The 24,722-nt window shown below is 34.7% G+C and overlaps 1 protein-coding gene across 1 annotated transcript; it reads left to right on the forward strand.

Annotated features, from left to right (window-relative positions):
• The first annotated feature begins 430 nt into the window (after positions 1-430).
• Positions 431-23,167, forward strand: Ddx52 (DExD-box helicase 52). Its single transcript, XM_027950342.2, is given in 16 exon segments — positions 431-530; positions 1,608-1,806; positions 6,993-7,123; positions 8,140-8,325; positions 9,769-9,912; positions 10,592-10,703; positions 12,025-12,097; positions 12,606-12,809; positions 14,155-14,245; positions 16,189-16,311; positions 16,424-16,574; positions 16,734-16,809; positions 17,487-17,558; positions 19,471-19,563; positions 22,712-22,736; positions 22,738-23,167. Coding segments are annotated over 16 exon segments (1,800 nt in total). The 5' UTR covers positions 431-443; the 3' UTR covers positions 22,771-23,167.
• The last annotated feature ends 1,555 nt before the right edge of the window (positions 23,168-24,722 follow it).

Below are 24,722 nucleotides of genomic sequence, written 5' to 3' on the forward strand. Positions count from 1 at the left end.
TTTCAATAGTTTCCTAGCATGTTTACATTAAAATCCAAATTCTTTATCATGATCTGGTTACGAAATTAACGTCCAATACAGCTATATGCATATCAAGCCAAACCTGGTAGACTATAGAGGAAAACTGTAGTAAACTATAACCAAAATTAGGTTGTCTTATTAATTTGTTAACAGTATAATGTAAGCTCTCTTAGGACAGGAATCTTGAGACGTTTTTCACCAGACTTTCCCTAAAAAATCTAAACAGGGCCTGGGCATAAGAAGATACTAACATTTTTTTGAGGGAATTTATAAGTAGAGACGGACTACGCGACGATTATACCACCCAGCCCACAATCACAGGCAGGCTCCTTCCCCGAGGCACTTCCGCCGGAAGCAAGGCCGTCCGGAAAAGGAAGTCGACTGCGCAGACGCAATGAGCTCGCGAAGCTTTCTGGGTAAAGATGGATGTCCACGATCTCTTTCGCCGTCTAGGTGCGGGAGCCAAATTCGACGTGAAACGCTTCTCAGCAGACGCAGCTCGATTCCAGGTACTGTGCGTAGGGGACCGAGGCCGGAGTGACTGAGAAGAAACAGGAGTGTGAGAATAAACCGGCTTCGGAGGGAGCCAACGCACTCGGGAGACCCCGTGTTCTGGCCCTGCCCTTCCATGGGGCATTTTTCCTTTTGGGAATTCAGCTTACTCGCAGGCCTAGCCAATGCTAGCTTCCGAATGAATCTTTTTAGAGCCTTTGGTAGACTTGGTTGATCCTGATGCAGAAACTCTTTCCCTACTTCTTATTCAAAACAAAATCGGAATTCCTTTTAAAAGGAACTTTTCCCAAAACGGGTGGAAAGGAATTTCAGAAATATTTTTTTTTCCATTATAGTCGACCAGGTTTGGCTTGATATGCATATAGCTGTATCGGACGTGGTTCTTTTAATTGCTCCAACCCGCGGCACGTTAAGTGACCAATGAGAAGAGCAAGTTAGGAATAAGAGATCTTACATAGGGAAAGTAGTGACAATTGAGAGAAATCATTTGGGGTCCAGTGTGGAAAAACTTGAATGTCAACCTCTCTATAAGGGAATAGAGACACCACCCCAAACTTCCACCTCACCCCCGCCCCGTGCAACATGTGTTTCTTTTGATTGCAGTTTACTGTAGTTCTTCAGCCACATGTTCTGGGTCCAAATGCTGGATCTGTATTTGTTCTTGAGCAATATGTATTGGGTTCAAATGCCATTTAATAGTTTCTAGACCTTGGTCAAGTTACTTCCTAATGCCTTGCTTTTTGCATCTGTAATACTGCTCTTTTTTGCTGTACATAGAGTTACTGTGAGAATGAAGTAATTTAATATATATAAAATGCTTAGAAATCTGCTTGACATAGAGTAAATATATGTAAGAGTTCATGTTATTATGATTATTGTTACTATTATAAAGTCAAAAAAAGGGGTCTTTTTAGATTCCTTTTGCCCAAACATACTCATCAGCTCCACAAATATTTGGTGAAAGATTAAAAAAGTTGGGAAGTCATTTGTTTTATGTTCTTATTGCAAATCCTTCTTGGATGAAAACAATACTATTCTGTCAGGTTTCATTTAAATTTTTTGGGGGGTTTTAGGTAGGGAAAAGGAAATATGACTTTGATTCTTCAGAAGCGATGCAGGGACTGGACTTCTTTGGAAACAAGAAGTCTGTCTTAGGTGATTGTGAAGTATCACAAACACACCAGGAACTCCAAAATGAAGAGAAAAAAGAAGAGGGCCTAACTGAAAAGAAGAGGGAGCCAAACAAGAAAAAGAGGAGGAAGCTGATTTCAGGTTAGTGTTGGATTTCAATGTTTTTTTCTATTGAATTGTTTTCAGTTATAATATAGTACATACTAGCTGGGTGGGGTGACTCACACCTGTAATCCAGATACTCAGGAGGCTGAGGCAGGAGGATTGAAAGTTGGAAACTAACCTGGGGAACTTGGTGAGATCCTCTCAAAATAAAAATGCCTGGGGATATAGCTCAGTGGTAAAGTGCTAGCCTAGCGTGCTTGAGGCCTTGGATTCAATCCTCAGCAACACACACACACAAACTAAAGATGTATGCTTATAAGTCAAACAATATATAACCATTCTTCAGTTGTTGACATTCAGGTTGTTTCCATGTAGTTGCTATGATAAAGATTATAGTAAAGGTATTCATACATATATGCTTTTGCATATGTGCTTTTATTTCTGTAGAATAATATCCCCAAAGTGGAAGCACTTGGTGAAAGGGTATTTACACTCCTTTCAACATACATTACAAAATGATTTCCCACACCTTTGTCAATGCTGAATATTACTGGATTAAAGTTTTTGCCAATCTAATGAATGAAACTTTTTTATTTATATTTTCTTGATTACTGGTGGGGTTCAGCATCTTTTCATATGCTTTACTGGACATTTACATTTCAAAATTTCTGACTTGGGAGGTCTTACTCTTTACCTATTTTTTCATAGGATTTCCACCCTCTGTATCATACTGTAGGAGTATTTTTCTTTTTCTGTTATATCTATTGTTTCCTGGCCCTGTACTGTTTTTTTTTTTTTTTAAGTAGATACTTAAGTTGTATAACTTAAGTAAATTTTCTTCTCACTCTTTATCTCCAGTCCTGTATTTCTCTGGGGGTAACCACTGCTAATCAATTTCTTTTATGTATTTCTAGAGATATTTTATCCATATATATTTTTGTATTCCTTAAAAATATGAATCTTCTATTTACATGTTGATATAGTCTATAAACATGAATAGTCTATATATAAATTGTAATGTGAACCTCCCTCCCTCCTACCCCCCTAGTTTTTTGTTTTTTTGTGGGGACAGTCTGTATGTTGTCCAGTCTGGTCTTGAACTCTCACTCTTCTTGCTTTAGCCTCCCCAGTTACAGGTGCATGCCATGGTGACCAGCCTTTAAAAAAAAAAAAAAAAAAAAGTATCTTGGAAATTGTTTGGAATCAGTAGGAAATGTCCTCTTTGTTCATTTTTAACACAGCACAGTATCTCATTGTGCATTCCATAGTTGACTTAAGAACTGATTTAAGGGATTGGGGTTGTAGCTTAGTGATAGAGCACACGCTTAGCATGTGTGAGGCCTTGGGTTCATTCCCCAGTATCTCACCCAACAGAATCTAACAGGTTCCTTTGTGATGGATATTTAGGTCACTTCTACATTTTTGTTGTTGCAGTGTTACCAGAAATGTTCTACTTTATGTGTATATGTGAGTATATCATCCAGTAAATTCTTATAACAATTATATTTATTTTAAATTATAGAATTATTCATCAGAAACATTTTGTCAGTAGGAAGTATACCATTTTGTTTAGAGTAACACAGTGTAGTATCCTATTATATATACATTGTAGGGTTGGCCCATAATTGATTTGGCAAGTTCCCTTGTGATAGATATTTATTGTATTTTCAGAAAATTGCTGTTACCATGTAAGTGTCATTTTGTAGTCATTGCAGTGCTGCAAGGAGGTTTGATAAAACCTTTCCCCACTATTAATAAGAAAAACATGCAGTAAACTTGGGAAAAGTTTTTAAATGTTAGGTAGCCAGAAATACAAGTAGATACTAGAACCATTTAGCATCAAATATATATAGAACATTGATGTATGATAAAATATATAGACATATAACTATTTTTAAAATTTTGTTTTATTTATATAGCAGTACTGGGGATTAAACCCAGGGTACTTTACCACTGAACTATATCCCCAGTCCTCTTTTTTTAATTGTAGGTGGACACAATACCTTTATTTTATTTATTTATATGTGGTGCTGAGGATTGAACCCAGTGCCCCACATGTGTTAGGTGAGAACTGTATTGCTAAGCCACAACCCAGCCCCTTCAGTCCTCTATTTATTTTTTATTTTGAGGCATAGTCTCGTCAAGTTTCCCAGGCTGGCCTCAAACTTGTGATCCTCCTCCCTCACTCTCCCAAGTTGTTGGAATTACAGGAGTCTACCACACAACCTGTGCATATATGTATTTTTAATTGGAAAATTCAAGATCTTACGAATTGGTAATGATTTGGGTATGTTAATGCCAACTGTCTTGTAAAGAATATACTTTTTTAAAAAATTTTTTTAGTCGTAGTTGGACACAATACCTTTATTTTATTCATTTATTTTTTTATGTGGTGCTGAGGATCAAACCCAGTGCCTTGCATGTGCTAGGTGAGCGCTCTACCACTGAGCCACAACCTCAGCCCCAGGAGTATACTTTTAAAAAATTATTTATCATGAGAGACACCAGCAATATATGAGAATTTTCTTTTTCTATAAATTTTCTCTTCATGTATTTTGGCCTTTTTTGTGCCAGGTTATTCATTCATTTATCAATTTATTAAAACTAATATGTTAATGTGTTTCCAGTTTTTCATGTGCCCTTTATTATTATTTTTTTTTCCTCCATTTTATAGGTTAAAGTTATCTTCTCCTTTATGTCTTGGGCAGGGGTAGGGGGAGTTCTGACATTTAAGTTTATTATTTTTTTAATTCTCTCTTGCTTTCTTGTTTGTAGTTTCATTTTGTTGTATTGAAATCTTTGATCCTGTGATAGAGTACTTGATAATCTATATTTTCCCTATTGTATTTTAATACATCTTTTGTTGTATTCAACTTTAATTAATATTCAGGTCTATACTAGGCTTTGTTCCTCTTCCATTGGTATTTCTGTGTTTGTATACCCATATCGGCTCGATTTTATCACTGTGACCTTATAATATATTTGAAAAAGAAAATAAAAATCCAGTAGAGCAGCAAGGCATATCATGTTTTTGACTGGGAAACTATTTTCTCCCTGAAGTTATCTATAGAATTAGTATAGTCTCAATTAAAATTGCAGCACTTTTTTGTAGAAATTATCAAAAGACTTCATATAACCAATGTAGTTTTTAAAAAGATAAAGTTGGAAGACTTAACCCTATCTCATTTCAGGACTTAATATAAAATTAACTGACTACAAATCAAGGTAGTTGATATTACCAAAGAAATAAATAGATCAAACAGAGTAGATTTCAACAAAGGTGCTAAGGCAATTCAATTGGGAAAGGAAAGTCTTTTTGACAAATTTTGTAGGATTGGTATGGCGAAAAGTTGATGTCATCCCTTATTTCAGACTATATGCAAAAGTTAACTTGAAACAACTCAGATTGAAATGCAAAATCTATAGAAGATAGATTCTAGAAGAAAATAGGAAAACTATCTTTGTTACCTTGAGGTATGTGGAGGTTTCTTAGAACACCCAAAGCACAAACCATAAAGCAAAAATCAATACATTGGACATTAAACATTTTTGCTCATCAATAGAGGGCATTAAGAAAATGAAAAGTCAAGCCATAGGGAGTAAAATATTTGCAACATGTATATCAAACAAAAAACTTGTATTCACTAATCAAAGATTATATCCCCGTAGCAATAAGTATATAAAAGATGAATATCCAAAATCATTAGTTATCAGGCAAATTTAAATGAAATGCAATACTAATGCATACCCATTAGAATAGCTGAAATAAAAGACAGACTATACCAAATGTAGGCAAGAATGTACAGAAATAAACTCTCACACTGTTGCTAATAAAACAATACAATACTTTGTAAAACAGGGATTTTTTTTTTTTTAAGTTAAACGTGTACCTATCATATGACACAGCTATTCCATTCATAGATATTTACCCAAGAGAAAGGAAAAAAGTGTCCTCAGGAAGACTTGTATACAAATGTTCATAGCAGCTTCATTTGTAATAGTCCCAAACTTTGGAAATGATCCATATGTCCTTCAGCAGAGGAAGAATAAACAAATTGTATGTCCGTGTAATGGAATACTACCTAATAATAACATGTTAAGTTAGTGATACCTTCTTTAACATAGATGAATCTCAAAATAACCATCCCAAATAAAATAAGCGAGACTAAAATTAGTACCTACATGATTCCAACTATATAAAATTCTAAAAATGGCAAACTAATCTGTAGTGACAGGAATTAAATTGGAAGTTGTCTAGGGATGGAGCAGTGGATTACAGGAGGCCATGAGGAAAATTTGGGGCTGATGAAAGTAACCATGAATGTGCTGAGTGCTTAATTAATTTATGTCAAAACCCATCAAATTATATGCTTATATGTGTATAGTGCTGGGGATTGAATCCAGGGCCTCATGCATGCTAGGCAAGCACTCTGTCACTGAGCTACATTCCCAATCCCAAAATACACTTTAAAATATATGCAGTTTATTGTATGTCACTTAAGTTCAGTGGAGTGGAAAAACAAATATTCCAGTGGAGGGCTGGGGCTGTGTTTCAGTGGTAGAACACTCGCCTAGCATACATGAGGCACTGGGTTCCACCCTCAGCACTGCATAAGAATAAATAAATAAAAGAGATGTTGTATTCATCTACAACTAAAAAATATTTTTAAAATAAAATTCCAGTGGGATATGTTGCTCATTATTCCTAAAGTTTTTGAGGTTTCTCTTACATTACTATTACGTTATTTGTTCCCCCATGTTAATGGTAGTCATGTAGTCCAGTCACCAAAACAATCCTATCTACTTTTTAATTAAACCTGTGTTATTTATAGATACATGGAGAATTGCTCTCTTTACAATATTGAGTAGTCCTAAGTATTTTGTTGTGTTCATTGTTATTGTAAGTGAAAATCTTTCTTTTATCCTCTTTCTAGCTGGTTGTTGGATATAAAGAAGCTGATTGCCTTACTGATCATGTAATTTTTTTCAATGAATTCCCTCTTTTCAAGTATGCAGTCATCTCACATATTATGCAGCTGAAACAACCAACAAAGAAAAGAGAGTGAGCTTCAGAGCTCTGATTATCAACACAACTTGCCTATTACTTTCTCTTACCTAGCTGCACAGCTGTTATTTTTTCTTGTTCAGGTGAAAGTATGGCCTGTTTGCTACCTCTAAGACCGTTGTACTTAAAATCTTTTAATTTTAAAAATGTGTTTTAGAAATTATTTCTCAAGAAGATGATAATAGTATACAGTGGGTATCATCTGTGGAAGCAAAGATTGAAGATAAAAAAGTTAAAGGAGAGAATAAACTAACTTCGGGAAAGTTGGAACATCTCAGAAAGGAAAAGGTTAGAAAAATGTCTTAGCCCTTAAAGTTTATGTTTTTCTGAGGCAGGAACTTTTTCACTAAACTTGGGTTATTTCTTTTAGTAAAAGTGAATGTTAAGATCGAAGAATAATTATATTTTTTTAGGTTTAGGTTTTACTTTAATGATAAATTAAAGCAAATAGATATTTGTACTGTTGTGGAAAAACTTAAAAGCTTAAAGTTATAATTGAAGATTTTCTATTTAGATAGGTATAGATATGTGTGTTCAGCAATTCTTGACCTGCTCAAATTTTAAGATTACTAGTATTTTTAGAATTAAATTTCTCAAATTTCTTAACCCTGTTTGATAAACAAAATTTGGCTCTCTTTCTATATTGAGTTCACTGATTTAGAAAGATTTCCTCAGACAGGGATTAGGAGGTTAGAATTCTTGAGAAACTTGTTCTGTAGGGACAGAATAAGGGAAGTAGGATATAGAAGAAACATCAAATATATCATTATTGTGTCTGCTATACACTTGCCATGTTGCTGATAGAGATGTGTATATAGCTAGCTAACTATAGGGATCACTGCAGCCTGCTTCACTACAGAAACTAGAATTTGGCTGTCTCTGAGACAGAGAATGAGGACACATACCAAATAAATACCTCTAAACTCCACTTTTGGCATTCAGTTTTAATAAATAGAGTTTTTTTAAATAGAGTTGTAAAAAGCATTTTATTGAAAAACATTGGCATTTGTATACTATAAAGAAAATAGATGGATTCAGTGCTTACCTTGTAGAAGTTATGTAAGAATATAAGTATGACTATGGCAGTAACACATTAATAAGAAGAAAGCATAGGTACTTTTATTAGGAAGGTCTTCTGTCTATGAAATATACTTACCATCTATGTTGCTTTGGGACTTGGATTTAATCAGAAAGTTTCATGTGTTGCTGAAGCTTATCCCAGAAACAGTTACTGTTGTTTTACAGTATCTGAGAATGTATTTATTTGACAATATCAATGGTGGCCCCTTTGCTTTACTTTTCAGATAAACTTCTTCCGGAATAAACACAAGATTCATATCCAAGGAACCGATCTTCCTGACCCAATTACTACATTTCAGCAGCTGGAGCAGGAATATAAAATAAATTCTCGATTGCTTCAGAACATTCTAGATGCAGGCTTCCAAACACCTACACCAATTCAAATGCAAGCTATTCCAGTTATGCTGCATGTGAGTATGAAGGTCTAAGATGCCTGTAACGTTCCTTTCTCTGTGTGTTTGCTCATTTTCTTCCCTCTCTCCTTGAAATCCTTTCTGCCTTATCTGCCCTGTTAAAATCCTTCACTTGATTTTAAGGTCCATCTTAAATGCCTGTGCCTCCGTAAAACTTGTCCTGATCACTATAGTTAGATGTGATCTTTTTCCTTTATCAGTACCCTTTGCCTCTTCAGCCCAACCTCGATTCTCCATGGTTTTAGTGTGTTCTTTTTCTTCTGTATGTGTGTGTGTTTTCAAAAAGAAAAAGATAAGTGTGTGTCACTGGGCTAAGAGACCAGAAGCTCAGATCTGCCTCCCTGATTAGCTAGTATTGGAGGAAATTAAAAGGAAGGGAGAAGGGAGATACTGATTGTTAGTGGGATGGTAAGAAGGGAAATTTTTAGGGTTCTTTTGCACCAGTATAGATAATTATCATGCTTCTTCACAGTTCACATTTGTTTGGCAGAGGGTATCATCATCTGATGGGGGATTTTGAGCTTAAAACTTCAAAGGGCTGGGTGACCTGCCTTCTCCTATGCACATCCATTCTTGAAAAGCTGGTTTCATACCATCCTTGAGTGGGTTTTGGAAGCTTTTCCTGAAAAACAACTTAAGCAGGTTTCAGAGGTTCAGTCCATGGTTAGCTGACTCCAATGCTCTGGGCTCAAGGTGGGGTGGAGCATCGTGGCTGAAGGGGCATGGCTGAGGAAAGCTACTTAGCTCATGGCAGCCAGGAAGTAGAGAGAGTGCTTGTTCTTTTTCTTGCAACATTTGAATCTTCTGAGGATAGGGAGTATGTTTATCTTTACATTGTTAATTGGGTTTTTAATGTCCAGAAGCTATTTCAGAAACAAATGCCTTCTAAAATTCTTGTACATAACCCAACTTAGTTTCTTTCTTCATACTTTTGATTACTTAAATACATGTATAATAAAATGCATAGATTTTAAGTGCACAGTTTAGTGAATTTCAATAATGCATTGTGACTTATAAGTTCCTCTGTCAGGTCATTGCCACTTTTGATTTCTAACCTAATTATTTAACAGAATCCTCCTTAAGGATTGAGCAGTACAGATGTCAGGATAGTAAGTTGATTCTGTGATTTTGCTTTTATAAAAAAGTCCAGTGGGGAAGAAAAATTGGAAATAGTGAATGTAATTCTCTTTGGATTTTAGTTGTTTGCATTGTCCACTCACTCAAATGGACTTAAACACCAATGCTCAGAGACTATTGGGGTGGTGATAACAAGAATGGAGAGTGATAGAAAAGCAAATATGGGAAAAGATAGGAAAGTGAATAGGACTTGAACAACTGGATAATTTAATTTAATTTTGTTGTTTTTATGACTGATAGAATAATTTGATCAGGCTCTGGAATTTTTATGTACTTTTCCTTGTACTTATTTTACATTTTCAGGGTCGGGAACTTCTGGCTTCTGCTCCAACAGGATCTGGGAAGACTTTAGCTTTTAGCATTCCCATTTTAATGCAGCTGAAACAACCTGCAAATAAAGGCTTCAGAGCCCTAATTATATCCCCAACACGAGAACTTGCCAGCCAGGTATGACTTACAGCTTTTGAGTGAATGCATTTGTGTTTGCTTCATTGATTTTAGCAAGGTTAATTAAAAGGATCTCAAAAGAATAAGGCCCATTAAAAAAAATAATAAGACCCATGTATTTTGTCATAGTCAAATATTCTGTATAGAGTGTTCTGTATATTACTGCATATGGACCAGTCTTTTAAGACTTCTTATAATTTTCTAAAACATGATGATTTTATCATTTATACTTTGAAGAAGTAAATGTTTTAAGATGCTTGAAATTGAAAAGCTCCTGTGATATATTTCTAAAATTTTATTTTTCTACTTAGAAAAAATGAAACCTTATCTTAGTTTTTGAGAAAGTAAAACTATGAGCTGTTCCACCCTATCAATTTGCTTAATATAAGACACATACAAAGTATGAAATAGTCTCATAATACTCTGTATTCTAAAAAGAACAATATGTTAACAGATTGAAGGAATATTAGTTTTATCTCTTGAAACTAGTTTATTAGGTCTTGGAAAAAACCACTGAATCCTCTTTGGTCTTGAAGTTCTAAAATGCTAATATGCTAGGTTAATCACATTATTATAGGTTTAATTTGAGGTATTCATGAGTTGATAAATTTATTAATAATGTAAAGCATATCCACCCTGTCCAAGTAGCACCTCATCTCTTTATCATTTTATGTTTTAGATTCATCGAGAGTTAATTAAAATCTCTGAGGGAACAGGATTCAGGATACACATGATACACAAAGCAGCAGTAGCAGCCAAGAAATTTGGACCTAAATCATCTAAGAAGTTTGGTAAGAAATTCATGCTTGGGATATAGAGCAAGCAAGGGATTTGGAAGTTGTAAATATCCTAATTACCACATAAGAGTTGTTAAAAGCCATGTATGTAATTAGTGTTATTTTTAAAGAAACTAAAGAGATGTCCTCCCTATTCCACTCAATGGCAATATAAATATATACCAATGGTGAGATGATTTTGCCTATCTCTGTTCACCTTGGGGACATTTGTGAATATCTGTAGACATTTTTAATTGTTGCAACTGGAAGGGAATCTAATAGCTAATAGTGGGTAGAGGCCAGGGATATTGTTAAATATTTTATAATACTCAAGATTGCCCTCTACAAAAGAGTTATCTGAGGGCTGGGGATGTGGCTCAAGCGGTAGCGCGCTGGCCTGGCATGCGCGCAGCGCTGGGTTTGATCCTCAGCACCACATACAAATAAAGATGTTGTGTCCGCCAAAAACTAAAGAAAAATAAATATTAAAAAATTAAAAAAAAAAGTTATCAGACCTAAAATGTTAACAGTGCTGAGGCTGAGAAACCCTGCTTTATAGTACTGATTTTTAATCTGCCATGAAAATACTCTTGCAGGTAAGAATGGATTACCTCCTTGTCCTTACAGCAGCCAGATAATCAGATTTTGTCTTTCATCTTTAAGTTCTGAGTAAAATTTCATTTAAAGAAAGAATTTTACAGGGCTGGGGTTGTGGCTTAGCAGTAGAGCGCGCTCCTCGCACGTGCAAAACCCTGGGTTCAATCCTCAGCACCACATAAAAATAAATGAATAAAATAAAGGTATTGTGTCCAACTTCAACTAAAAAAATAAATATTTTTTTTAAAAAAAGGTATTTGTGTGTGTGTGTGTTGGGGGGTGGTTTGAAAATCAAATTGTTGGATTGTATATTATTCTTGTCTCTTAGAAGTTGAGAAGACTGTCCAAATAAATAAAAGAGATACAGTAGTTTATGCTATCATGGAAAAAAAAATGTTTATTGGCTTTCTAATAAGGAAGAACTTTTATGTCAGTAACTTTTCTGTCCCCTTCCAATGAAACGTTATTGATTTGAGATTCAGAAGGCTTAATTTCTTTAAAGAGGGATATACCTAGCCAGTGTTGGTGCGGGCCTGTGATCCCAGTGATTCAAGAAGCTAAGGCCAGAAGCTCCTGAGTCCTAGGCTAGCCTCAACAACTTAGCAAGACCCTGACTCAAAATGAAAAGCACCCCTGGGTTCAGGCCCCAGTACTACACCCCATCCCCTGCCCCCCACACATACACACACAAAGGTGATGTGACTTATTTTTTGCAATTTTTACCATTTGTTTCCTGTAGATATTCTTGTGACTACTCCAAATCGACTCATCTATTTATTGAAGCAAGATCCACCAGGAATAGACCTAACAAGGTACAGATAATATTTTAATGTCCTTCTTGTGTGTTTTTCATTAGTTGGTTATATTTTATTCTCAATTACTTGTATTACTTCCCTTTGGAGCTTATCTGCTAACTTAAATCAATGTTGATGTAGACAATAATAGTTTTCGTTAAACTCATAGAGAAAATAACTATCTAGTCTGGAAGAACATTTTGATAAGCATTTTGATTGCCCTAGACCTTTGCTTATCTTTCAGCAAAAATGATGAAGTTCGTGAGATTTATGCAAAACTCTGTTGTAATGGAACCTCATCTTTGAACCTAATAGGTTTGTTGAGTTAGGTTTATTTTACATTTTTACATTTTTCATGCTTATTTTTCTTATATATCTTTTTCTGGTATGATACCTTTTTCTAACATGATAAAGTGGATCTGAAAAGCAGAATCATGGTTTGACTTCCTCATGTGTCCCCACAGTTTAATGAAGTGTCTTGGATCTTATAGTTTTAATGTTTACAAATTGTTCTGTTATTTCTTAGTGTTGAGTGGCTGGTAGTAGATGAATCAGACAAACTGTTTGAAGATGGCAAAACTGGGTTTAGAGACCAACTGGCTTTCATTTTCCTGGCCTGCACATCCCACAAGGTCAGAAGAGCTATGTTCAGTGCAACCTTTGCATATGATGTTGAACAGTGGTGCAGACTCAACTTGGACAATATTATTACTATATCCATTGGAGCAAGGTAACTAATTGTTGTTGCACATTATCCCACTGATTTATTTTCAAATACACGTGATTCTTAGACTCAAGGAGATAGCTTGTTTGGCACGAGAGTCTTACATAAAAGAGTTTTACTTAAAGAAATTTTTGTTGTTGTTGTTAAGTCATAATTGATTGATTTATAATTCCTTTTTAAAAATAATTTGGTAGGGTCTGGGATTGTAGCTCAGTGGTAGAGCCTATCATGTGTGAAGCCCTGGCTTTAATCCATAGCACCAAAAAAGAAAAAAGGAAGGAAGAAGGGAGGCAGAAGTTAATTTAGGAGAGCATTTTATATTAAAAAAATGTATCGTGGTAGAAAGCAGTACAGGGAAATTATACTGTGACCAAACAGAATATTGTACAACAATGAAACAATAAATATAAAGACTAGCTATATTAAAAAATTTCTTGTGACATCATATTAAATGGAAGAGAAAACTGGATGTAGTGGTGTGCACCTGTAGTTTTAACTACTTGGGAGGTGAGGTTGAGTTAGGAAGATCACTTGAGCTTAGGAGTTCAAGGCCAACCTGGGCAACATAGTGAGACTCCATCCCCCCGACCCCACCAAAAAAAGAAGCAAAATGGGACAATAAAGAATATACTGTCTGCTTTAAACTTAAAATTCATAAAAAGAAAGCAGAGCCAATTTACCATAAGTATAATTTAAAGGCAGACAACAGAATGGGAAAAAATAAAGCTTTAATACCTCTCCCTCTAATCGTCATTGTATATATAGCCTACCTCTAATCATTAAGAAGAAAGTTTAGCCATATAGAATAACAACCTTAAAAATGTTCTCATTATTTTACCCAGTAATTTTATATTTAGAATTTTTAACAAATAATCACATGAAAATTGTGACTAGAATACAATAAAACATAAAAATTCATTCTAAAATGGTAGAATTGTAGGTAATTTATTTATTTTTTTATAATATATATTGTTATTTTGTGGTTGTTGTATGTTTTGTTTTGTTTTGAGATGGAGATATGCCATGTTGCCCAGGCTGGGCTCAAACTCGTGATCCTCCAACCTTAGCCTCTAGGGTAGCTGGGATTATAGACATGTACCACTATGCCTGGCTTATATAACTTGAATATTTCCTAAAAAATTTCCTCAAAAGATAACATTTTTATAATTAGAACAAAACATTTTAAAATAACAATTCTACTTTCAAATTAAAGTATAAATATTTACTTATGTTGACGGTAGAAAAGTTGATTTTATGGAGTTCTGTGTAAAATTGTTGATTATTATTTTAGAGTTCACCGGGGAAAGCAAAAAGTGGCTCTCATGAACTACTAGATATATTTTCTCCTCAGGAATTCTGCAGTAGAGACAGTAGAACAAGAACTTCTCTTTGTTGGGTCTGAGACTGGAAAACTTTTGGCCATGAGAGAACTTGTTAAAAAGGTATGTGGGTTTTGGTAAGGTTTACCAAGTCTTACCTGGTGGGAGGCTCCACAATACCTCATCATCATACTGCCACTTACTTAGTGGTCCAGTGGTGGTGAGTCTGTCTCTCCTGCCTCAGAGTTGGCTAGGAGAAGACCCACCTGATGCTGTTAAAAGCATATTTTTCCCCTCTGTGTATATGTCCCATTCATCCCCACATCCTTCTGTTGGTTCGTTACAGAAGAACTGGGGCATTGTAGAATGAGTTAGACACGGAGTGGGGGTTTCTTTTGTCGTACCTTTGATAAGTGCCGAGTAGAAGCCATAGTTTAAAAAGTTAAGTACTGTGGGTCATATATACTAAGCAAAAAGAAATATAAATTCTGCACCCTGAAATTTTGTCTTAATTAAGGGATAACGTTAAGTATACTTATATAATATAGTTTGTGATAAAATGCCATAAAAAGCAAAAGCATCCAAAGGTCATAATGGACTATTGGGGTAAGCTCATTTGGTTGGAGAAAGTCTTATACAAGGTATCCTGCTAATCAGAGCCCTGAAAGAGGGTCTATAGGACAAATGGTGGAGGGGGAAAGTGTTCCCAGCTCAGAGAGCAGCCTGAATAAAACTTGAAGAGGTGGCGGTGCATACTATATGTTTGGAGACTAATGAAGAGGTTACACATCTAAGGCAGGGTGTATGGTGGGACGTTAAGGATTAGGTTGGACAGTGAAGTTAGGGTCAGGTTGAGAGAGACCCCTGGACATTTCTGAAGAATGTGGCCACATAATTTTTAAGGAAAATTAGTCAAACCATAGTATGTAAGATGGGGTGTAAAGAAAAAGGCAGAAAGTGAGGAAAATAATTACTAGGCCGTTAAATTAGACTGAGCAGAGATAAGGAGAAAATAAACAAGTGTGGCAGCTGATAAGGTGTTTGTAAGTAATTGTCAATGATATAAGTGGTATGCTTTAGAGGTTAAGAGCATGAACTCTGGAGCCAGACTACCTGGATTAAGATTATAGCTCCAACATTGTACTTTGATGCAATTTAACTCCCCTCTGTTCCAGTTTCTTCATCTGTAAGGTGGGATAATAATGTCTACCTCATAGAACTATTAATAGTATTTGAGTTAATATAAACATAGTACTTAAAATGGTGCTTGGCACATAATAAATTCTATATGTGTTCATTTTATCAACATTCTTAAAGGTATCACTTGCCACAAGGAAATTTTAAGGTTTTCAAAGATAATCATATAGACATAATACAGCAGAGATTCTTGGTTGTTTTTTTTTTTTTAGCAATGTATGAACTTTGGGAAGTCTGTGAATTGTATGTCAGATTGTGTGAATAAGTGGTTGCCAGTTAGAAAGCCTCATCACTTTCATTAGATGCCAAAAGGAGTGTGTAAACCAAAATAAAAAGGCTAAGAAGTACTAATATGGGCATTTGAAGATACAGAAACTTGGATTTGAAAGAGGCAGGGTTCAATGGTTCAATGATATAAATATAAAAATAATCTGCTTAGAGGTTGATACTGAGATTTTATATAATAAGATAGAAATTATATTAGAACTTAGAACCAAAGACTAAGATAACAATTAAAGAAACAAGTTTTTACATTACAAGCAGAATCGAAATTCTGAGGCATATAACCCAAGAAATGATTGTTTCAGAATGGACATCCAGTATTGTGACTAAAAAGTAATTGATAAGTTTATTTGAATTAGCATGATGAATAATATAGTTCAAATTAAGTGGAAAGAGCTCATTGTAGAGAATGGATGGTGAGGAAGATGAAGGCAGATTTAGACCACTGGCCTGAGGCATTTGGCCGTGAAAGTACAATAAATTGAATTTGGTTCTTTTGTGAACTAAAATCATATTATGATATATGTCTGGTTGTATTATTCCTTATGAGTTATGTGTACTAACTTTTGCTTTTGTTCTTTTAAAAGGGTTTCAGTCCACCTGTTCTTGTTTTTGTTCAGTCCATTGAAAGGGCTAAAGAACTTTTTCATGAGCTCATATATGAGGGTATTAATGTGGATGTTATTCATGCAGAAAGAACACAACAACAGGTAAATGTGTACTTTCAAAACCTTAAAGAAATACTGGCATTAAATTTATGAAGTGCCCATTTTTCATTTCTAGCTTGGTAATACAGCATTTAATATATATTTTCTTAAACAGAGAGATAATACAGTCCACAGCTTTAGAGCAGGAAAAATCTGGGTTCTTATTTGTACAGCCTTGCTTGCAAGAGGGATTGATTTTAAAGGTGTGAATTTGGTGATCAATTATGACTTTCCAACCAGCTCAGTAGAATATATCCACAGGATAGGTAAGTTCTCTTTATTTTTTCTTCCTCTGTGCTGCCCACTCATCTATCCTTTAGAAATACTCACTTTTTAATGCTATGAAAACCCATCACTTTTTATGTGAACCTCGAGAGTCCCTTTGAAACTTCCAAAAAAAATTTTTATGGTCTGATTTCTCTTAGGTCGAACTGGAAGAGCAGGGCATAAAGGGAAAGCCATTACATTTTTCACTGAAGATGATAAACCATTATTAAGAAGGTAAATTAGGAAAAGTACCTTAGTATCCAATTGGCAAAATTGTCTCATTATTTTTGTATGTATTTTTTTTAACAGATAACTACAAAATAGCTATGTCCCAAATTCTGCTAATGGTGTTAAGCAGCTAAATTTTAGCTATGGAAAAAGGAAAAATGAACAGTCTTATCTTTCCTTCTATTATTAGAACTTGGAAATAGTATTGCTTTGAGCGCCTTTCACATATGCTTATATAGGGGGTGTATTCCAACAGCTTTGGATCCACCTGAGGTCTCCTTAGCAACCCCAACATAGTGTAAAACATAGTTTTCTATCTACGAAATAGGGATAATAATAGTATTTAGGGTTCTTGTGAGGAGTGAATAAGTTACTATATGTGAAAAGTTTAATGCAACTCCATAGTAAACACTACCACTTAATAAATTTAAGCATGATACTGGCTTCATTCAGTGTTTCCTCTATGATTTGGCCTAGTAGTTTTTTAGGGCTTGATTAATGTTAAAATGGTTGCTATCTAAAGTTCTTCATCATTACATGATTTCAGTCCAGTAGATGGTTTTCTCAGTAATCCACATTTTTGTATATTAGAACACTCTACTGGAGTACTTTGTGTAGTTATAGTTCCTTTTATGTTGTACTTTGACAAGATACAGGTTTATGTTTATGGGGTTCCTTTTCAGTGTTGCCAATGTTATACAGCAGGCTGGATGTCCAGTACCAGAGTACATAAAAGGTTTCCAGAAGCTACTAAGGTATAATCTTGAATTTACCTTCTCTTTCTGTTTGCATATACATTGTTACTTTTTGTTTTTTTTTTGTTTTCTTGCTTTTTATTTATTTCATAATATAAGTATATATCTTCAAACAGTATATTGTTTAGTTTTAAGTGGTTTTGATCTTATACATAGATGCTCCTTGACTTTCAGTGGGGTTACATCCTGATAAACCCACTATAAGTTGAAAAGATTGTAAGTCAAAAATGCATTTAATCTACTCCCCTACGGAACATCATAGCTTAGCAACTCTGTAGAGTATCAGTTGTTTACCTCATGATTGAGTAGTTTCCTGGGAGCTTTGGTTTTCTGCTGCCACCAGCATTGGAAGAGAATATTGTACTGCATAGTGCTAGTCAGGAATAGTTAAAATTCAAAATATAGATTCTACTGAATGTGTGTCATTTTAGCATTATCATAAAGCTTTAAAAATTGCAAGTCAACCCATCCTTGTCAGGGATCTCCTGTAAATGGTGTCAAACTAGATATGTCCTTTTACTTTGTTTCTTGCTCAACATTCAGTTTTTTTATTGTGTGGGGTTTTTTAAAAATTAATTTTTAATTAATTAATTAAAGTATTTTGTGGTACCTGGGATCAAAACCAAGGCCTCATTAATGATTGGCAAGCACTCTTACCCCTAAGCTACACTTCCAGCCCTTATTTTATTATTTTTTGAGTATGGGGTAAACTACATAATAAAATTTTATCACTTTTTTTTTCCAGTTGTAAATGGACAAAATACCTTTACTTTATTTAATTTATTTTTTTATGTAGTGCTGAGAATCAAACTCAGTGCCTCATACATGCTAGGCAGGTTCTTTCTCTACCACTGAGCTACTACCCAGCCCCCAAATTTATCATCTTTAAAAATTTTTTATTGGAGCATTATAATTATACATATTAGTGGGATTCATTGTTGCATACTCATACATACACATTAAAATTTACCATCTTAACCATTTAGTGTACAGTTCACCGATGTTAAATACATTCATTATGTTATGTAGGCATTACCACCATCCATCTCCACAATTCTTTTCCTCTTAAAAAACTGCAATTCTATATCCATTACACAGTAACTCCCCATTTTCCCATCCTTAGGCCCCAGCATCTACCATTCTATTATGTTTCTCTGATTTTGACTACTCTAAATAGAATCATACAGTACTTATCTTTTTGTGATAGGCTTATTTCATCTACCATAATTTTAATTTCCTCAAAGTTCCCCTATACAATATAATCAAAATTCCCTTCCTTTTTAAGGCTGAATAGTATTCCACTGTATGCATGTACCACATTTTATTTATCCATTCATCTGTTGGTGCACACTTTGGTTGTTTCTACATTTTAGCTGCTGTGAACATGGGTGTACACATGTCTTCAAGGCTATTTTCCTACCATATTGATTTGTGCCATCTCTTGACATTATAGTTCTAATAGTACTGCATTTAGGACATTTAAGATAAAAACATTGCTTCTAAATACTTGTAAATGCTGTTTTCTTTCCTTGCCAGTTTTCTCATCCTTGAAATTTTAACTATTCAGACTTTTAAAAAATTATTCAATGTGAGTGAAGTATACTTAGAGTTATTTTAGTTCATAAAATCATATAAAACAGTTAACTGACCAAAATCAGATTCTAATGCTTGTTGATAAAGGGTATAAAGTTGCCTATTTTAATCAGTGCCTTTTTAAAAAGTCGAGTTCAATATATCATACCTTTGAGATACTCTGTAAATGCTAGTTTATTAAAGTGGATGTAGCCCACCTTAAACCTGTAAGTAGTTTAAAAATGAATTTTGTGATCAAGAATCAAAATGAATGTTAGCTGTTGTTTTTCTGAATGAAGTTGCACTTAATTTATTTCCTTTCCCACATTGTAACTTTCAGCAAACAAAAGAAAAAGATGATTAAGAAACCACTGGAAAGGGAAAGTATTAGTACAACTCCAAAATATTTTTTAGAGAAATCTAAAGACAAACGGTAAGTATATATGGTTAAAAAAAAAAAAAAGCTGCTGTTTGACTCAATCATATAGTTAGGGTAGGCATTATTTTTCTGTAAGATACAGTTTTAGAGGTAGAATTAATAGTCTATGGTCCATTATAAAATGTGATAAAAATAATATCTCAGGTTGCCTGTGATTTGGGAAGTAAGATGATTTGATGTTGAATTTTTTTTCTATATATGTACATTAATGACCTGGGTTTTTCCATATTTGAAAATACGGATTCAAGCCAGATGTGGTGGCACATAGGCATGTAATCCCAGAAACTTGGGAGGCTGAGGCAGGAGTTCAAAGCCAGCTTCAGTAACTTAGTGAGACCCTAAGCAAATTAGCAAGACCCTGTCTCAAAATAAAAAATAAAATGTCTGGGCATGTAGTTCCATGTGTAAGTGCCCCTGGGTTCAATCCCCAGTGCCAAAAAAAGAAAAGAAAATATGGGGGACTAAGGTTGTACTTTGTGTAGTTAGCTCAGTGGTGTGTGAGGCATTGGGTTCAATCCTCAGTACCACATAAAAATAAATTAAGATACTGTGTGTTCATTTACAACTAAATAATTTTTTTTCTTAATGGGTTCATTTCACTTCGAATTAGAATGGTATTGCCCACCATCTCCACACAGTCTGCATCACAGTGTGCAACTGAAGCCAATAGTTAGGACCAGCTTTATATTCTGGGTAGAATTTCAATATAATCCTAGGTTTTTGCTGAAGCATATTGTAAGCTCTAAAAAGTATTACATGGATATATTTTATAGGAACTTAGTCTAGTGTTCTTTTTTATTTTCCTTAAAGCATAGAATTTGTATTGTACATGTTTTGGTAGTAGTAGGCCAAAATAATGAACAGTCTTACTCTTTCTACTATTTAAGAAAAGTGGCAGTCTTCAAGTTCCAGTAATAGGTTGATATATGCTCTAATAAAATTGCTTGATTCTAATAATTTCTTTATTATGTATAGAGGAAAGTAGTCATATCAGAAATGTTACAAACCTTATTCTTTGTATGATCTCAAAGTTAGGATTACATATGCAATCTTTGAAGGCACTGAGCAGCAACTGACCAGTGTTTATGAAAACTGAAAAAATCAGCTGGAGCATAAGATAGTGGCTATATCAAATTTTAATAAGCTACATTAGCATTTTAAATAATTACACCTTAAATATTTTTATGTCTGTAGCATTTATACTCTAGGGGTTATTAAAATAGCTGCCCAAAGACTTTGATGATACTTGGTATAAATCTTGTCATATCACCTGCTTTGGTTTTCTTTCCACTTCCTTATTAAAGACCTTATTTCTTTTCTATTCTTTTAAATTTTAGTTATTTTCAGTTTTAGATGGGCACAATACCTTTATTTATTTATTTATTTTTATGTGGTGCTGAGGATTGATCCTAGTGCCTCACACTTGCCAGGCAAGCTCTCTACCACTGTTTATTAAAGTGGGTATAGGGCTGCAGATATAACCCCAGCCCTAAAGACAATATTTCTTTCTTTTTTTTTTATTTTATTTTATTTATTTTTTATTAGCTACCATGACATTACAATGATCTGGCAATTCATACATTTGAAGACCATATTTCTTAATGCAGCATACAAACAAGACCCAATCTGATCTGGTTCTTGCTTACCTTTCCACTGTAGATGTTCTATTAATGATCTCTTCCATGCCTGTAGCTCTAACACATAGCTCTGTTGATAATTCTTGTTTTGTTTTTTGTAGTACTGGAGATTGAACCCAGGGGCACTGTACCATTGAGCCACTGAGCTACCTCCTCAGTCCTTATTTTGAGATAGGGTCTTGCTAAGTTTCCAAGGCTGACCTTGAACTTGGAATCCTCCTGCCTCTGCCCTCTAAGTAACCTGGAGTACAGGCATGCATTACCTCACAGGGACTGGTAACTTAAGTTCATGCCTTTAGCCCAGCTTCCCCAGTGGGCTACAAACCTGAATCTTGTTACCTAGGCACTATAAACTCCACCTGGTGTATGCTCTTTATATGGTAATTGGGATTAGACCCAGGACTTTCTGTTTTTTTGTTTTGTTTTGTTTCTGTGGTGCTGGGGATTGAACCTGGGGCATTGTGCATGCAAGGCAAGCACTCTGCCAACTGAGCTGTATCCTCAGCCCTCCATCTGGTGTAATAGAGGGAAAAACTGAATTTGGAGCCAGAAAACTCATTCGAATACCTACTTTCCTTTGTGACTTTGTGCAAGTCACTTCACCCAAATTTTTTTTACTCCTATATATAGTGGAAATAATTATATAAATAATTCAAACGCTGGCCAGGAGCAGTGGCATACCTATGATCCTAATGCCTTAGGAAGGCAGAGGCAGGAGGATCGTGAGTTCAAAGTCAGCCTCAGCTACTTAGTTAAGGCCCTAAGCAACTCAGTGAGATCCTGACTCTAAATAAAATACAATAAAGGGCTAGGGATGTGGCTCAGTGGTTAAGTGCCCCTGGGTTCAATCCCTAGTACCAATAATAAAAATAATACAAACTGTGTTGCTCAGCCTTGGAAGATTGGATAAGTTAATATATACTATAGAACTTTGTATTACTATAATATAGTATGCAAACGTTTTTTCAAAAATTTTTCCTTTTGCTGTGTTACCATTTAGTTAATGACATTCATCAGTTACTAGGCCAGAGTATCAGATTGTTGGAGTTCATATCTGACATTTATTACTAGTGTAAAATAATTGGAAAGTTACTTTACCACTCTGTCTCATTTTCTGTATCTATAAAATGAGGATAATGGAATCTTCTAAGTTGTTAGTAAGATTACCTGAGTTAATGCATGTAAAATACTTTGTAACAGTGTCTAGTATTTAATAAGCAGTGAATCAATGTGAACTTCTATTATTAAGTTAGTATTAGAATCCGTCTTTCTTATAAGTATGAAAGTGATCAAAGACTGTACTAGTATAGTTTGTTGTGATGTTTCTGTCTCCTCTATGTGATAATGATTTTCTATAGGGCAGAGACCATGTTTAATGCATCTTTGTGTTCCTGTGCCTCTTATATTTTGATATTCAGCAAGTTTCAGTGTTTATTAAACCCTCAGAGTTATGGAAAGTCAATATATATAGAATTTCTGATTGAATTTCTCTTTCCTTTTCATAGGAAAAAGGTCACCAGTCAGAACAGCAAAAAAGAAGGTAGCTCTTGAAGATAAAAGTTAAAAAGAGACTTTGTAAAAGACTAACCCAGAAATATAATTATATGATATCAGCATGAATGGTGTTTTCTTGGAATACTTCAAGTTTTAATATCACCTCTACCAAACATTTGAAATCAACTACAACTACATGTGACTGAAAAATGATCATAAACTATCAATGCAGTTTTAATTTTAATTTGTAGGTTAAAATCACACAATGAATGTAACATTCATTGTTATTTTTGTGGTTTGAATCCAGAGAGATACTTCTTATAGAAGAACAAAAGTTTATGCTAAAAAATAACATCCAAATGTGGTGAACTCTTACGGATTTTTCCCTTCAAGTTTGAAGGAAAGTGTGATGTATGCTATAAAGAGGCATCTGGAATTAAATTTTAAAATAAAGCCTTGAGATTGAATGCCCCTTCCACATGCTTTTTTGGGGGACTGGGGGTGGGGTGGATGGGAGGCAGCACAGATTATCTACCAAAAAGAAAACTATTGTTCTACTAATATTAATTTTTTTAAAAATGCTTTTAGTTGTAGATGGCACAATACTTTTATTTTATTTGCTTATATTTATATGGTGCTGAGGATCAAACCCAGTGCCTCACACATTGTAGGCAAGTGCTCTACCACTGAGCTACAACCCTAGCCCCAATATTTCTCAGTTTCTTGATGATCTTTTGTGATGTGGGTCACACTAAAGAGATGCTTATTCTGTGGCTGGTTATTCAAGTTTCTTAGGATTTGAAGTTGTGCTCAGTTTAAGTACCCTTAGTATTCTTACACCTCATTAGTAAGGTAGCTTATATTTAGCTGTTGTAATGTTGCAATGGCAAGATTATGATCAGCCTCTCCCTTTAATTCATTCTCCATCATTTAATCATGCTCTTTTCCATTTAATATCGGTTTGCTTGAACCCATTAAGTTTATCCCAATAAGGAAGAATGTTGTTACTTGATATGCTCTGGTTTCATTCTCCTACAGCTTATCTTTCCTGAGGCCTGATGCCCCTTCATATATTGAGTAAGCAAGTCTCTGTCAGAGATAAAGGATCATGATCACATAGTGAATGAGGCTATTTGCTATGAGCAGATATTTTTCAATAACTAGTTTTTTTGTACAGTGGAATTAAAAAAAACCCCACAAGTATGGCACTTAGAGTGACATCTTAGAATGACTTGGTTATAAAAAGTTATCAGCAACTTTTAAATTTACTCATTCAGCCTTTTATTCTAGAGTCAACACAGGTTAACGCCGTCTTGAATGTTTTACATGGGGCAGAATTATTCATTGGAATTTATTTAAATGGGACCTATTGCCACAGGATGCAAAAAATACTGATAGCATATTATTTTATGTTTGTTTGTTCTTGCAAAGAGGTCCTGATTCTATATTCTGAAGGTAGGTGTGTTGGTCCAAAGCCATTTGTGAACTGTATGACTTTGAATGTTTTTTCTTAGAGCTTCAATTTTTTTCATTTATGAAACTCTATGTCTCAAGACATACAGTTAAACTCATAACTAATATACCTTCAGCAAACATTAAGATTGGCTGCATAGCACAATCCCTACTCTTAAAATTACTGAAGGAGATAAGTGAAAGAACAAATAGTGTGGCAAATGCTTTGTTAGATGTAAGGCCATGATGCTGAAGCATAATCAGGGGCCATCTAACCCAGATTGGGAATGCCTTGGAAGGCTGGCATCTGAGTTGAGTCCTGCAGATTCAGAAATTAATAGGCAGTGAAGAGGAACAAAGTGTACCAGACACAGAGATCACATCTGCAATCCTCGATCTATACTCATTTTTAAGTATACCCTCCTTTGCAAACATCCAGTCCACAAAGTGTCTTTAGAAATCTGTATCAAATTGGTTTGTTGATAGATTAATACTGGATTTTAACTCCTTTATATCAGTTGTAGCTATAAATTTCACCATTGTCCAAGGAAGGGGAGGAGTGAAATTTAG

The sequence above is a fragment of the Marmota flaviventris genome, chromosome 17, assembly GCF_047511675.1.
Source record: "Marmota flaviventris isolate mMarFla1 chromosome 17, mMarFla1.hap1, whole genome shotgun sequence".
NCBI lineage: Eukaryota > Metazoa > Chordata > Mammalia > Rodentia > Sciuridae > Marmota > Marmota flaviventris.